A 15749-nucleotide genomic window follows, 5' to 3' on the forward strand; every position below is an offset into this window, starting at 1 on the left:
TATCCTTGATATCAGTTTGGGCATTGGGCTGGAGGGTTTATGAGGTGAAAGTAATTAAACACTCTGCTAAGGATTGCTTCCCAGTGGGAAATAGACGGCCATTTTATCTGAATAGCCGGTCAATCTGGTTGGCGGGCGGCACACTTTGACATTGACAACCCAGAGATGCCAACCATTACGATTTCGGCGTAATGATTACGATATTTTACCCCTCATTGCGCTATGTTTTGGCTTAAACTATATATTCCAAGGATAAAAATAACAGACTCTTGAAATTAAGATATCACCAAATTGCAGGAAATGAGGTCTAATTTTAAAAAATTTTCCGGGGGAGGGCCCCTGGACCCCCCACTACAATTGCAGCGCCTTGGACTACGGCCTCGGGCACACCCCCCCTTTTCAAAAAAGCTAGATCCACCCCTGGGGATCCAGCAAATTCCATGATGAAAGACATAAAATGTACATTTATTTGCTATCGTATTTTATTATACTATTTACAGCAATATTTACAATGACATTGGTTATCTGAGAGCAATCATACATGTTTTATACAACAGATTTTGACCAGTAATCAGCAAGTCTTGCCGCAGTAAGTCACCTTGAGCACCCTTGGGCTGACTTTGACATGAAGCATGAATGGATGAAATCCTTTGTGCACATCTGTTTAACCTATTTTAAAAATCAAAACATGAATGAGCAACAGTCATCACATAGTAACGTCTAAAAGTGACCGTCTTTAAAAAGATACAGTGCAACCTCTAAAGTCAAATGCCATTAGGCATGTAAGTGGTTAACTTCTTTTTACACTTGTGTTGAAAGAATGAACGTTAAATTGTTACATTGCCTGACAGTAAAAAAAATGTAGCATGATGGCGACAGGTGAACCCTGGAATAGATTTTTTATGTTGTCACGACCCCCTTTGTGAAAATGTTGTAATATGAACAAATCGGACGTTGACCAGCATTCCGACCTTAAGAGGTTCTACTGTAAAGCTAAAAAAGGTTAAACAAAAAAAAAAGTCTGTCGTAAAAGAAAAGCTATGTACTGCAAAGCCTATAAAAGTATGCACCTCTCTTGGATGTTCTTTCTTACACCTCTTGGATGTTTCACCCTCTTGTTTCAGCCTTTTATTGCTTTCATCAAAGAAATCATTGACACTTTGACATGAAAGGAGTAAAGGAGTTGTTTTGTGCAACGTCTTGTCAAAAAAGCCAAATTACAGTGCCATGATTTCCATCTATACAAGGTATTTTAAAAAGCGTTTTTGTAGGCATCGTCAATTCTGCTAATTCAACTACACTTTGGAGTGTTTTTAAAAGTACCTATTTCAAGGATCCAGCTATGTCCAAATAAATAAAGATAATATCTATGGGATACTAGGAGGCAATGTTTGACATAGTGAACTAAAGCAGCCACAAGCCTCATCAACAAAGTGCTTAGGAAACATTTTTGTTATTAACGGATACGATACACAAACTACTGCACACACCCTGTAAGACTGACCTGAGAACACCGCCCAAAGTGGACGGGTTAGCTCATGAATGACACATCTTCTGAGACGAGCCACAACAATAAGGCACGCTTCTTTAAGAACCTCTCCCAAACCTGATCGCCACCTTAATGCTTCAACTTCCACGCCATCAACAGCGCGCAAGCTCCCACGCCCGCCGCTGTCATGATGTACTTTGCGTTGGTGCTCAGCCTGCGAGGGGCGGGTTTCTTGGCGGCGATGTCAGCAGGTGTCACATCGGCGTTGATGCACTTTTCGCCAGAGGGGGTACTCACTTGCTCCTTGGCGGAAGAAGCGACATCTTTGGAGGCTTCACCATTGCCAATGCACTGGCCATCGAGGTTGAGGACAGACGGCTGCTGGGTAACGTGCACCACGTTCACCTGGACCTCCTCATCCTCCTCTTCTTCCAGGTGGTTTTCCTCGGGTTCGGCTGTCTCTGTGTTCTGTGCAGAGTCGCTTATTTCCAGACGGTCTGAATTGCCCGAGTAGGGCATCGGGGGCGAGGTGGGTGCGGTGTCATTGCTATCTTGTGGTTGGATGCTGACGAGTGGGCGGGGAACGCTCAGGCACATGGTTCCGTCTTCGCCGGTGGGCTGAGTGGAGCTTGCGGATGTACTTCCTGTCTGTGTGCAGCAGGTGACAATCTGCGGGTGGAAAAACAATGATGTGAGTGTCACTTTCTGATGCTGCCCACTTGAAAACTAAACGGTCAATGCATTTGACCGTTCAGACATCAGAACACACTGTGGCTCAGACATCCTTTAAAATCAATACTGTCCTTGCTCAGGCAGGACTGTCATTGTACATCTAATATCTCACTATATCGTAACCTATATCGTAGCATTTAGTAGTTGTTACCTACATAAAATGGTAGCTCATTGTTTACTTACCTACTACGTGTTGTGCTTATGTTTTGGTTCACACCGTGAGTAAGACTGTCATTTTGATTGATGACATTCTGTCATTTGCACTCCCTGTGCTGTCAAGTAAGTTGTTGGCTGCAGCTGAAATGCTACTATGAAGGACTATGCAGAGCTATAATCGTTATAATATGAATGTGAGCCAGGGTGAACAGATAGCATCAAGTATCTGTGGCGGTCTATGTATATGTTGCGCCCTGCCACTGCCACTGACTTTCCCAGGGCCAAACTGAAGCACATGAGCTCTCACGGTTGTTATTCCAAAATGATCAACAACAAACAACATGGGTATATGTCGTATATATACACACGGTATATATTTTGTATATTCTAGCACCTTGAAAATGTAGCAAGAATGAAGACTTCAAGATCCAACTAGAATGAGCTGTTTTCTCACCTGTGTAGCTGGAGGTTTCAAATTTTCTTCTGGCTCTGGGTCAACAGCAGCAACCTTGTCCATAGGAGGGGTGGTGTCCTGCACGGGGAGCCTCTCGGGGGTCAGTGTGGTGTGAGAAGGCTCGCTGGGCACATCCGAGGCGAAGGGGCGTCCCGGCGGGCTGTCAGTGTCACACTGTTCCGCTGTTTCGGCGGGCTGAGGAGGTGCAACGCAGCCCACTGAAACCTCTCCTGCGCTCACTCCATCAGGATCAGCACACAAAATACCCTGGAAGTCGGATTCAGAGTATTCCTCTGGTTGCTGGAGATTGTGGTCTGGCCTCTCTGGTTCTGCGCTCTCTTGAGGACGTGCTCTATCAGGTGAGAAAGGTGGCACCACGGGCGGTGTTTCGGTGGCCCGCGGAGGCTCGGGCGGTGGAGACATCGTAGAAGCTTCAGTCTGTGCTCTGACTACCGGAGGTGGTGTGGCATTAGGGGTGGATTGTGGTGGGGACGGCGGAGCAGCAGCATCCTGGCTGTGACGACCGGGCTCGGGCGCAGAGATGTGAGGGGAGGATGGTGCTGAATGGACATGAGCCTTCACCACGGCAGGTGGAGGAGAGCTGGGGTTGGAGTCTAAGGCAAAGCAAACAATGTATTACTATTGTTATCACATACTGTATGTGTAGCACTATTACGCATTTGCATCAATCTATCTACATTGTGACGCTACAACAAAAAAAACAAACGCTTACTGTTGGCACCTCTCAGAGCGTCGTATTCTGCCCGCACCTCAGCCGCGATGCTGGTGTGCTCGCACAGCTCCAGCGCTTGGATAAAGTGCTCCGGCCAGCTCTCCCTCCTCTTCAGGCAGTCCAGAAGAAGAACCATGCCGTCGTAATTGCCACACGTATCCCTCTTGGCCTCAATAGTCTCCTACAAGCATACATGAGATCCAACGCAACAACGACATTAAACAATATACATTATATGTTTTTTATGATGGTTGTAGTTTGCACTGGTGTAGGTTGCTTTAAAGTAAGGGAGTCCAAACTATAATAAAATATAGGACTGCAGCTATCGATTATTTTAGTAAGCTATCTGTTATTTTGCTTGATTAATTGAGTAATTGGATAAAACCCACTAACAGGGGACAAGGGTCCTCAATTACATTTGTCCACTTTTCTCGGGAGACCCTGTGAGGACCAAATGGTATCATTAAAAAAACGCTCACTGTAGAGGACGACGTGCGCGGATTTGAAGAACAATATAAATGAAATCTTCAAGATTAAACACTCTTACTGCACAAAATAATCATCAAACTTATTTGTTCCTATAATGCACACATAGCAATGAACAACCTCATGCTCTGTCTCTTTTCTGCTCCGTTCTAGTGATCGATACCGAAACATCGATACTTCCAATACCAGCTCTACCTGCTCTAAAATCGATTCTCAAATCAAAATATCGATACCTATCTGTGATTAATTATGAGTAAACTATGGACAAAATGTGATTAATTGCGATTTAATATTTGAATCGATTGACAGCTATAGTACTAGCATTTTGGATTAACCCATAGCACTGTAGTTGTTCAATTAATAACAATCCAATTTGACTAATGGTTGTGAACACAGTGTATTAGTGGACAAGAAGAAGTTGACTACGAGAACTCACCCTGTCATGAGCAGTCAGGCAAGCCAAATGGACGATGATCTCTCTCACTTTGACCTTGCTCACAATGCTCGACATGTTGTTCCTCAGGTAGCTGTTATACAGCTTGTCATTGGCAAATGACATCTGACGCACAGGAGAGAGGACAGAAGAGAAAACATGATGGAAATCAGTGTGCTCAAAATGTACTGTAATGGCTGCTATAGTGTAAAGGACTATTAAATATCCCCTCAAGGTTTCTCTTTCTCCTCCTTCTAGTGTAATGTTACAACAGTACCTCCTTTGTTAATACACACTACTTCAGTGTAGTGATAGTCTCCAAAGCACACTTTTTCCACCGAGGGTTCCATACGGAAAAAGTGAAGGTTGAGGCGATCACTTTAATGGACCGGTCCATTAAAGATGCTAAAATCAAACCCATGTAGGTCAATATATGCCAAGTTGCCAGAACAAAACATCCACGTTAGCTTTGTGTTATCAGTGACTTAGCAAATCAGTGTAATATATATCTCGTTATTAATGAATGGCATGCCGAGGACCAATAAAAAAATTGAGCTGCGGGCTGGAAATGACCCCCAGGCTGCACTTTGGACACCCCTCCTCTTAACAGTTTCGTTTTCGATGTTAAAGTAGAAGGAAAGCACACCATTTTCTGTCTTCATTGTGGAATGTCACTTTGCAGATCTTGAAATTGAAAGTGAAAGCAAAGAAAGGCTCGCCCATAAGAAGCAGGAAGAAGCTGAAACATTTTTCTCAGCTTCAAAAAAAAAAAAAGGCAACTTTGAGCACAAGCAAGCATAATTATGGTAATTGAAGGTTGTATGAGTGAAGGGCCGCTCATGTGTCACTCATTAATCACGTTTACCTTTATATGTGTGCGGCATACCAGTGTGTCAGGATCAAACTGGAAAGAGCAGTGCTGTTTTGTTGTGTCCACTTCTTGGCCATGTTTGCACTAAACATTCAGTCAGTCAGGCACAGCAATCTGGCTCAAATTAAATGTGTGCATCTACCTGAACACACTGTAAATGTCAGCGGCCAAAGGAGCAAAGTCTCCAGTTAGTGTCGTTATTGAGCCTACCTGGTTCAGCTCAGCCCCTTCAGGACTGGTCAGGTGTCACGTCAAAGCTGTGTGCAAGCGTGCATGTTTGCATGTCAGATTGCAGATTAACAGGACGCAAGGACACATTGGATGACCTCTAAGGAGGGACGGGTCACGACTGCTCTCCTGGTTTTTACAACACTTGGATCTTGGGTGGATCTTCTATTGGGTCACGACTGCTCGCCTGATTTTTAAAACACTTGGATCTTGCTTTCGCAGTCTCTTTGCAAAAACAGGGTTGACAGAAACTAATCGTTGAGATATTTATAGACAGACATGTGGAAATACCTCTTAAACCTGTTTAAAGCTTCACCGATTCTAAACAGCTGCATACTAACTCTTAATACTAAAAATAATACGGTCACAGTCATTAAGCTTTTGTAAAAACGAAAAAGGCTAATGTGACTTCTGTCCCTCTACGTGACACAGAGCTCCAGCTACAGCTACGTGAGTAAAAGGCAATTTCTGTATTCTTGACATAAACTGTGGCTCACCTTTGGCGTGTACCGGATACTTCGTGAGTCCACTTGAGGAGGTATTCCAGGTCTGTCACTAAAGCTGTCCCAGTTTCTTCACGCACATCTGCCCGGCTCCGCCCTCTTCCGCCACGCTTGCCTTTCTATTGGATGCTGCCGCCGTCAGTCCATACATGGCCCAATAGCAGTAAGGTGGTTGGCGGAGGAGGATGTGGTGTACCGTGTCTTAATCCAATGTCACTGCTCTGCTATTGAGACAGATAGAGGGAGCAACAGGATTAGTTTTGATCTCGATTTCTGGTTTACATCTGTCTCTAATCCCCCGAACCTAATCCGTGCACATGGGCAGGACGAATGAGCGAATAAAAACCCGAGTTATAATGTTGAATTTTAAGAAAAAAGAAAATACACATATTTAATTATTAATTACAATAATTTTCAACACCACAATAACACTACACTACACTATATTACCCAGTATATATACATTATTGAATATGAAATACACTGAGAATTATTATCTTTGCAAAGACTGATTTAAATACTACAAATCATTAAATTTTGAGAGTCAACTTTCAACAACCTGGAGCAGCCTGCAGTGTTTCCATTTGTCCACAAGAGGGCACCACCTCCTCACTGATTTCGCAAAGAGCATTTTTGAGCGTTACAAGAGCAGTCTCGTGTCACCTGACTTTTGTGTAAGTGCACAGCGTGAACGCTGGTGATGTGATGACGATCAGAGGATTATGGGAAGGGTGAAGGCATCAAGGCAAGATATTTGTTCAAAGAGTGATTGAGTGTAAATGTCATGGATGATTATATATGCCCTTTAAAAAGCACTCTAATTAGATCAGCTTGTTTTTCACTTTCGAGTGCTGGTTTGTTGAGGTTCTTTATCTTTTGTGTCGACAAGCATTCTTAGGCCTTTTTCATCTACGGCATCTCGAGGATGGCTTACTCCTGTACCACTGTAAGACATTGGGGTACAGTCCAAGCTGAGGGTCCTACTTTTTAGAGCAGTAATGCCAGAAGTAGGATGGAAAACCTTGAGGCCATCTCTTTTGGAAGAACCCTTGGGACTTATGACCCTGTGCAACTGACCCCAATACACCCCAACCCAATAGACCAGGGTCACCAATGCGGTGCCCGCAGGTAGCCCCCCCCCCCATAACTACACGAGGCTCCCCCGCGATTCTGGTTTTTATTCAGGGTTTCAGTTAATAATGTGAGATGCACAAGAAAGAAATGCATTCTGAAATACAAGATGCAGATGGACAAAGATGTTTTGTTGATGTTTTCATATCAAATGTGAGTTGTGGATAGTAGTAGTAGTAGTACTTTATTAATCCCACAGCAGGGAAATTCATCTGTTACAGCAGCAAGCAAGATACACAAGTAAAGAATGCATAGTCATAGACAATGCATGCAATGCATAGACATAGTGAATACAAAAAAGTTCAGGTGTTGTAGAGCCTGATAGCAGTCGGTATGAAGGACCTGCGGAACCTCTCCTTCTTACACCGTGGGTGTAACAGTCTGGTGCTGAAGGAGCTGCCCAGGGAAACAACAGTGTCATGTTGCGGGTGAGAGGTGTTGTCCATGATGGATGTCAGCTTAGCCAACATCCTTCTCTCCCCCACTTCCTCCACGGAGTCCAAAGGACCGTCCAGGACAGAGCTCGCTCTTCTGATCAGTCTATTTATCCTGCTCCTGTCCCTGTCCGTGCTGCCCCCTCTCCAGCAGCCCACAGCATAGAAGATGGCTGAGGCCACCACAGAGTCATAAAAGGTCCGTAAGAGAGTCCTGCACACACCAAAGGACCTCAGTCTCCTCAGCAGGTGGAGGCGACTCTGGCCCTTCTTGTAGAGGGCGTGGGTGTTGACGGACCAGTCCAGTTTGATGGTAAGGTGAACACCCAGGAATTTGTATCTGTCTACCAACTCTATGTCCGCTCCCTGGACGTTCACCGGTGTGAAGTGGGATGTTTTCCTCTGGAAGTTAATGATCATCTCCTTTGTCTTGCTGGTGTTGAGTTGCAGCTGGTTAAGCTCACTCCAGCTGACAAAGTCCCTGATGACCGTCCTGCATTCCAGATCATTCCCCTCCGAAACAGATACCAACATTTTGTTACTGTTCTGGTAAAACAAGCTTACTCAGTTTGTTTTGAAAATAAGTGTTACAAAAATGAGTAGCTCTTGGTCCATTTTCATTTTGTAAAAGTAGATCTCTCAAGAGAAAAGGTTGGAGACTCCTACAATACTGTAGACCCTGGTTTGAATCAAGAGCGGAGAGTCCTACTTCTCAGAGTAATGGAGTCAGAAGTCGGGTGGTAAACTTTGAGGTCATCTGTGGCGTCCCCAATTAGAAGAACCGTCGGGGCGGGTAACCCCTGTTTGATAGAAGTGTTTGCCCCATACCTGATTTCTTATTTTTTTGGCATGTTTGACACACTTAAATGTTTCAGATCGTCAAACAAATTAATTTTAATATTAGTCAATGACAACACAACCGAACACAAAATGCAATTTTAAAATGAAACTTTGTATTACTGAGGGAGAAAAAAGTGATTACCGCCCAGGACAAAAGCAAACATTTGTTGTTGTGTCCTATTTAGCAAGAGTCCACTTCAAACCCTTCCATATCTAAGCGGGACAGGGGTCATCGGTGAAATAAAGCCACGTCTTCCAGCTTGGGGTGACAACTCGTTGCGGTTAAGTGAGGCTGGGGGAAGAAAACAGCTTGTACATCAATAAAAGAGCAGAACTGTGCCCTTTAGCCGAAAAAAACCCACAAACCACGACGGCACACGGCCCTAAAGAAAACAAGAAGCAAAGAATCCCTCGTGATGATGCCAAAATAGTAAAATCCCCAACTCGGTCTTAAAGTTCTGAGAACTGCAGCTTGTGCTTAATGTAAAGATCACAAATAGCTTCCCTGAAGAGTCTCCATTTGTGCACCATATTGTTTCAAGAAGAGACCACTAAAGGGTTCCTGAATGTTCTACATGGCAGTCAAAGACGAAGGGATGCGGTGTGTGTTGTGTGGCGGGGGGGGCATATGGAGTTTATTCCCCAAAGGCAGTGTACATTGATGCCAGCATCATTATGCTTGCAAGGCCAAGTGAAGCAGAAGGGATTTAGCATTGTAGTGTCCTGCGCAGCATTAATGCATAAAAAGCTACATTATCGCTGCTTGGACATCTGGATCATGGACATCTAAACATACGTTAAGGAACATTGAACATCCCACAGGGCTTTGAGTCATAAGCTAATGTGTCCATCACTGCAAAGTGGACAGAGGTTACACATGCCTCAAGATTAAGTGGTCGCCAGTTGGGCATTGATTTTTTTTTTTCTGGTAGGCTACGGCTTTCTTTATAGTAAAGCATACAGTAAGTAAGGTGAGGTTAAGGGGTTATCATTTTTAGCTTTCGTGTCATGCCACGTTTCAGAAAACTGTGATTTAAGACCTCCATAGAGGAAAAGTGCAATGGATCAGCACTAGACGTCGGATATACAGTGGTGTGAAAAAATGTTTGCCCCCTTCCTGATGCCTTATTTTTGTCAGATCGTCCAACAAATTGAAATATTAGTCAATGACAACACTACTGAACACAAAATGCAGTTTTAAATGAAACATTTTATTATTAAGGGAGAAAAAAATCCAAACCTACAAGGTCCCGTGTGAAAAAGTGATTGCCCCCTAAACCTAATAAGTGGTTGGGCCACCCTTAGCAGCAACAACTGCAATCAAGCGTTTGTGATAACTTGCAATGAGTGGAGCGCTGTGGAGGAATTTTGGCCCACTCATCTTTGCAGAATTGTTGTAATTCAGCCACACTGGAGGGTTTTCCAGCATGAAACACAGATGTAATGGGACACACACCTTCAAACGGTTCAATGTGGAAGCGCGTTCTGTGTTTGCTGTTACTAACCATGGCTGACTTTGTGAGAGCCGCTGACGACCGACTACTTTGGGACAAACGAGGATCCCACAATCTCATCTTTTTGAGCCTGAATATACAGAGGATGAAAAATAGGTAAATCCCCATTACCTGCATTGCCAGCACGAGGCGGCTGAAGAGGGCTCGACAGCAAAGGGAAAGACGTGTGTTCCTGTCTCACATAAGGATTGGGGACGATGGGCACAATTCCAACAAAAGTGCAGTTTTCCTTTAAGACATTTCATGGGATTTTAAGAGAATTGTAGACATATTAGCACTTTAATTCAAATGTTTGGATTTTAGACTTTTTAAGACCCCGCGGATACCCTGAACACAACCCACTGAAGCTGTAGGGTGTTTAGCCGAATTACCGCAAAATTTGGTACACACCTTTATGGAACAGACAAGCACATGTGAGTAAAATGTAATGATTATAATACATTGAGGATATCTGTGTTACCCGTACTAGTTTAGTAGCATGTCTTCCAAAGCATTTTCAGCACAACACATAGGGGGTGTTTAGCCGGCTCCACTAATGTCATTTACTGTACGATGCTCCTCAACAAGATCAAGTAGTCAACAATTGTAGTACCCATGAAGACACACTGAAATACTACATAAATTGTGATTATCTGTATTGATGGTTAATCTGGACATCACCTCTTATAAAATAACTGAGTAAAAGGATTCACAAACATAAGAAGACTATAGACTATTACGGTTGTCAGCCATGTTTTGTGTTTACGTTTGACTGTAATGCTTTGAAGGTGGACCTCATGTGGTCCGAGTGAACATGTTCTACTTCCCAGCTGTCTGCACTGAATGTAACACTAGGTTAAAAGGTTAGAGGGGACCTGTGATAGCACTTTCTGGATGGCAATCCTTTATGGGAGCAGTCCTTCTATTCTATTCTCCTGTAATGGCCACTTAGGGCTGTGTGACCGAGCAGTACCGAGTGAATGTCAGTCTTCTGAGCTTGTTGTCATGATTGTAAATGAAAATGCTGCCATACAAAACGTGTTCCATTCCCTCCATGACAGCCGGCTTCAATGTCTGTCCAAGACTAAATGTACAGTGAATAACAGAGAGAAGAAGCAGCGACCCGGAGGGCAGACGCTTGGAGCAACATTCCATACTGTTGATGAATAAATGATGTGCATCGCCGCAATCACGGTCAAGAGCTTTAAAGGCGTTTTTTTTTTCTCTATTTTCCTCCTTCCTTCCTCCACCTGTAACCTTTCTTTTCACTGGAGACGACTAAAATGTCAAACCTGGCGCGGCGTCGCAGCCACAGGCGGTCGGCGCTCGGCTGCTAAACACATAAGGCGACTAAAAGCTGCTTTTTCCTTTCACTGCAGTCCATGAAAGGTTAGTGCGGTGGTGCCGGGCCACGACGGTGACCCACTTTTACACATTAACCCTCTATGGACTCATTCAAATCTTTAAAAATATATTGGGATATTTATTTATGACATATTGTTATTTTACCATATATTTTCCGGGTGCTTACAAATACTTAAAAAAAATGTGAACTTGTGTACATTTTAAAAACTATATTGTAATTTTAATTTATACCATTACATAACATTTGCAGTTATTCCATTTTTTAGCTAATTTGCTGAGAGGTGTTTAAGGTCCGTAAATACGTGATGTATTTATTTTGTTTGTTTTTTTTCTTACAATTTTTTCAATTGATTATTTATTCATGAATTTATTTTTCTGATTGGCAGAGCAAACCAGTGCGTGTATGACATACTGATACTCTACCAGATAAATAATATATGTTGTTCTCATTATGCCCAAGCATTCAGGGTTCATTTCAACACCCTTTAAATTTCACCACACGCGTGGACAACACATGTAACGACTCAAAGACCTGTATAATCGTCTTTATTGTACTTTCATTTAACAGTTGATATTATGTGACAAATAACCAAATACGCCAGCATAAAAATTGACCTAAAAATTGACCACCTACAGTATAAGCATATATCAAACAATTTATAGCACAATTACAGTCTAAGCATCGAATGACACGTTATAAAGTGTTAATAATAAATGTTTCTATCCAAAGAGGATATACAATATACGCTGACGACTGTGTTATAGTACATTCTGATCCATATCAATAGGCAGAAGCTACAACAAAAGGACATGACATCAGTTTACAACAACAAAAAACACATGAAAAGTGAATAAAAGGAAAGAGCAAACAGTCAAATGCAGCAGGAGATGAACTACTGACAGTGCTGTTTAAAGCTACAGTTGCCTGCTCGCATGTAATCACTGGATTTTGACCCGGAGCATCCATCCTGGGATTAGCAGTGAATTGAATGGGGAGACATGATCTGTTTGTACACTGCATCCCATATCTGTATACGAGTAAAAGGTGGAGATGTGATTGTGTTTTTATCTGTGATTAAGGTGGGCTAATCTCTGCGGCAGCTGATGATAGTCCATATATGTGATCATGTTTTATGATCCAAACTCATCCTTAATGTCCTGCATTTGCTTGATAAGGGTTACAACTTTCTCAGCTCTATGTACAAGTGGACCTCCATAGTGGGTGAATTAATTCCCCTGCTTGTAATAATAATAATAAGAATTAATCATAATAACACATTACATTTTCTCCTCTCTCTCCCAGGGGACAGGGTCCTGTTCCTCCTCCACGTGGGTGTTCCTGCGCCCTGTCCAAAAGTGCTCCACATCCGGGAAGGTCTTCTCGGCGTTGGGGATTATGGCGTTGGCGCCCAGCTCCGCTCCATTGCCTTCTGTCTTCGGCGGGGCGCTTGCCGCCTTGGAGCCCCGGCAGGCGGCTGCCAAACAGATGGTGACCAAGCCTTGGCGCACGTCGTCGTACATGGTCATGAGCAGCACCGGAGAGAGAGCGCTGCAGGCGTACAAGAGCACCTGTGCAAAGAGGACCACACCCACTGGGGGTTTGTTGTAGCCCAGTCGGACCCACGTGAAGGTGCCCCACTCGGGCAGCAGCATGAGCCCGAGGGTGCTGCTCAGGCAGAGAAGAACCAGTGTCACCTTGCTCTGATGCCGCGGACAGGGGGCGTAATTGAGAGCCTTGTGCAGGCTTTTGGTGTAGTACGCCACAGTAAAGAGGACCGGTGCTACAAAGGTTGCCATGGGGTAAATCTTATAGAAGAGCACCATGAACTGTGACGCGCATGCCGGCATCTCGGAGACGCAAACAGTGTCGTGGCCGTGTGGCTGCAAAGTGGCAAAAAGCATCTGCGGGATGGGGAACATCATGGACACAATCCACACAAACGCCATGGCCCCGTGGATCCACGTGGGGGTGCAGAGGGTGGGTCCTGCGTTGGAGGCAGTGGCGGCGGCGGGCTCTAGCGTGTGCTTGGCCCGGGTGCTGACCGCCAGCAGCAACGTCTTGGCCACCACACACGAGTGCTGGAACCAGTCGGTGGTGTAGCACACAAAGCGGCCCAGCACCCACCACTGTTTGTAGGTGGTGAGGGCGCGCACGGGGGCGCACAGGAGCAGGATGAGGAGGTCCGTGGAGGCCAGCGAGGCGAGCAGAGCCTTCACCTCCGAGCCCTTCCCCTCCTTGAAGTCCCGCATGAAGATGAGCAGGACCAGCAGGTTCCCCACGGCGCCCGACACACAGATCCCGATGAGGAGGACGGGCACGGCGGTCCTGATGTCCTCCCCCTGGAGAAGTTGGACACCTCCCACAAAGTCGAAAAAAGTCACATTTGCCGGTTGATCTGAAGAATCCATTTCCAAGGATCACAAAAAAGAAAAATCCTCAAAGTGACAGAAAATGACTTAATTTTGTGTTGTCTTCACTTCCAGTCAATTGAGTCGATCCAGTGCCCTGCAGGGGGGCAAGACGAGCAGCTGTCCGCGGTGCTGAAAGGCTGCCGAGTGACGCATCAGCGAGTGTCTGTCTGAGCGGGAGAGGCAGGTAGGCTATTTCAAGTGGTGCCATTTAGCGGCATCGAGCACCCACGTCATGTCAGCAGCGTGGCTCCAGGCTGCACGCAGCCCAAATGTGAGCGCAGCGTGATGAGATTTGCATTCAGAGACGCGCGCACACTCAACACGCTGGGAGTGGGCTGTCACAAATGTGCTCAACTAATCCAGACCCATCCTATCTGCAACCAGCATGTTGTATCATATGCTACTAAATACTTATGCATAATTATAGAGTAGCAAGATCACCGCAGAGGTATCAACTTTGACTGTCAGAGAGGTGTTCATTCAACAATATGTTTATTATTGTGTGAAAAGTGAACCTAATTACTGGTTGGGCCACCCTGAGTTGGTTTCAGCTTGAGGTCACCAACAGATGGCTGGACATTCTCCTTCAGGGTGTTTTTGGTAGACAGCAGAATTCATGGTTCTATTTATCACAGCAAGTCTTCCAGGTCCTGAAGCAGCAAAACAGCCCCAGATCATCACACTACCACCACCATATTTTACTGTTGGTGTGATATTTTTCTGAAACGCGGCGTTACTTTTACACCAGATGTAATGGGACACACACCTTCCAAAAAGTTCAACTTTTGTCTCATCAGACCACAGAGTATTTTCCGAAGCTCTCGGGGATCACCAAGATGTTTTCTGGCAAATTTGAGACGAGCCTTAATGTTCTTTTTGTTCAGCAGTGGTTTTCATCTTGGAACTCTGCCATGCAGGCTGTTTTTTCCTAGTGTCTTTCTTATGGTGGAGTCATGAACACTGACTTTAACTGAGGTGAGTGAGTCCGGCAGTTCTTTGGATGTTGTTGTGGGGTCTTTTGTGACCTCTTGGATGACTCGTTGCTGCCCTCTTGGGTGATTTTGGCTGGTTGGCCACTCCTGGGAAGGTTCATCATTGTTCCATGTTTTTGCCATTTTTTGTGGATAATGGCTCTCACTGTGTTTCACTGGAGTCCCAAAGCTTTAGAAATGGTTTTATAACCTTTTCCAGACTGATAGATCTCAATTAATCTCAGTTATGTTTCAACACTTTTTCACACAGGGCCATGTAAGTTTGGATTTTTTTTTTCTCTCTTAATAAAGAAAAGTTTCATTTAAAAACTGCAATTTGTGTTCAGTTGTGTTGTCATTGACTAATATTTAAATTTGTTTGATGATCTGAAACATTTAAGTGTGACAAACATACAAAAAAAAAAGAAATCAGGAAGGGGGCAAACACTTTTTCACACCACTGTATAATAATACAGGGGATTCCTGCACATTCGCGTTTCAGCATTCATGGCCTCGCAAATTTACAGATTTGTGATCAAAAAAATACTTTTAGCTGTTTTATCCACAGAAAACACATCTCACAAGAGAGGGAAGGCACACAAGAGCTAATTAAAAAAGTCACAGAGGAAATGACTATACTAAAAAGGTGGTTTGATAAAAAATAAATTATCCTTGAATCCAAGCAAAACTAAAATAATGCTATTTGGTAATAGCAGAAAGGATACACATGTGCAAATACTGTACAAATTGAAAGGGTGAATGAATAGATGAAAATATGAGCTGGAAACCTCACATGAAAAATATACAACATAAGCTGGTGAGAAATACATAAAGCATAAAGCAAAATCTGTCCTTCACCAAAAAGTCACTCCATACTCTTTATTGCTCTCTGGTATTACCATGTGGAGATATGGGGTAATAACTATAAAAGTCAACTTGACTCGCTAAATGTACTGCAAAAAAGATCAGTTACGATAATCCATAATGCCGCGTAAACATACAAATCCTCTATTTCTAA

The 15749-nt window shown here is 44.0% G+C and overlaps 2 protein-coding genes across 3 annotated transcripts in view; both read right to left on the minus strand.

Moving 5' to 3' along the window:
• Window positions 1–481: 481 nt before the first annotated feature.
• mavs (mitochondrial antiviral signaling protein) overlaps window positions 482–15749 on the minus strand; it is a 53886-nt gene continuing 38618 nt past the window's right edge. Inside the window, exons 3-7 of one of the 2 annotated variants that reach the window (XM_054796101.1) lie at window positions 6080–6309; window positions 4487–4609; window positions 3574–3745; window positions 2832–3445; window positions 482–2158 (exon numbers count right to left, since the gene is read on the minus strand). In XM_054796101.1, coding sequence (XP_054652076.1) covers window positions 1619–2158; window positions 2832–3445; window positions 3574–3745; window positions 4487–4609 — 1449 coding nt within the window. In that variant the 5' untranslated portion in view covers window positions 6080–6309 and the 3' untranslated portion in view covers window positions 482–1618. Of the gene's footprint in view, window positions 2159–2831; window positions 3446–3564; window positions 3746–4486; window positions 4610–6079; window positions 6310–15749 lie in introns of both variants that reach the window. The other variant, XM_054796100.1, reaches the window with a different exon arrangement.
• Window positions 11881–14028, minus strand: LOC129192267 (G-protein coupled receptor 151). The gene has a single exon (XM_054796103.1). It carries the CDS (start codon window positions 13755–13757, stop codon window positions 12627–12629), a length of 1131 nt encoding a protein of 376 aa, XP_054652078.1. The 5' UTR covers window positions 13758–14028; the 3' UTR covers window positions 11881–12626.

This window comes from Dunckerocampus dactyliophorus, chromosome 13 (assembly GCF_027744805.1).
Source record: "Dunckerocampus dactyliophorus isolate RoL2022-P2 chromosome 13, RoL_Ddac_1.1, whole genome shotgun sequence".
Lineage (NCBI taxonomy): Eukaryota > Metazoa > Chordata > Actinopteri > Syngnathiformes > Syngnathidae > Dunckerocampus > Dunckerocampus dactyliophorus.

Bases quoted from the DNA above. Each gene is read 5' to 3' on its own strand.
- LOC129192267 (XM_054796103.1), bottom strand. From the start codon at position 13,757: ATGGATTCTTCAGATCAACCGGCAAATGTGACTTTTTTCGACTTTGTG.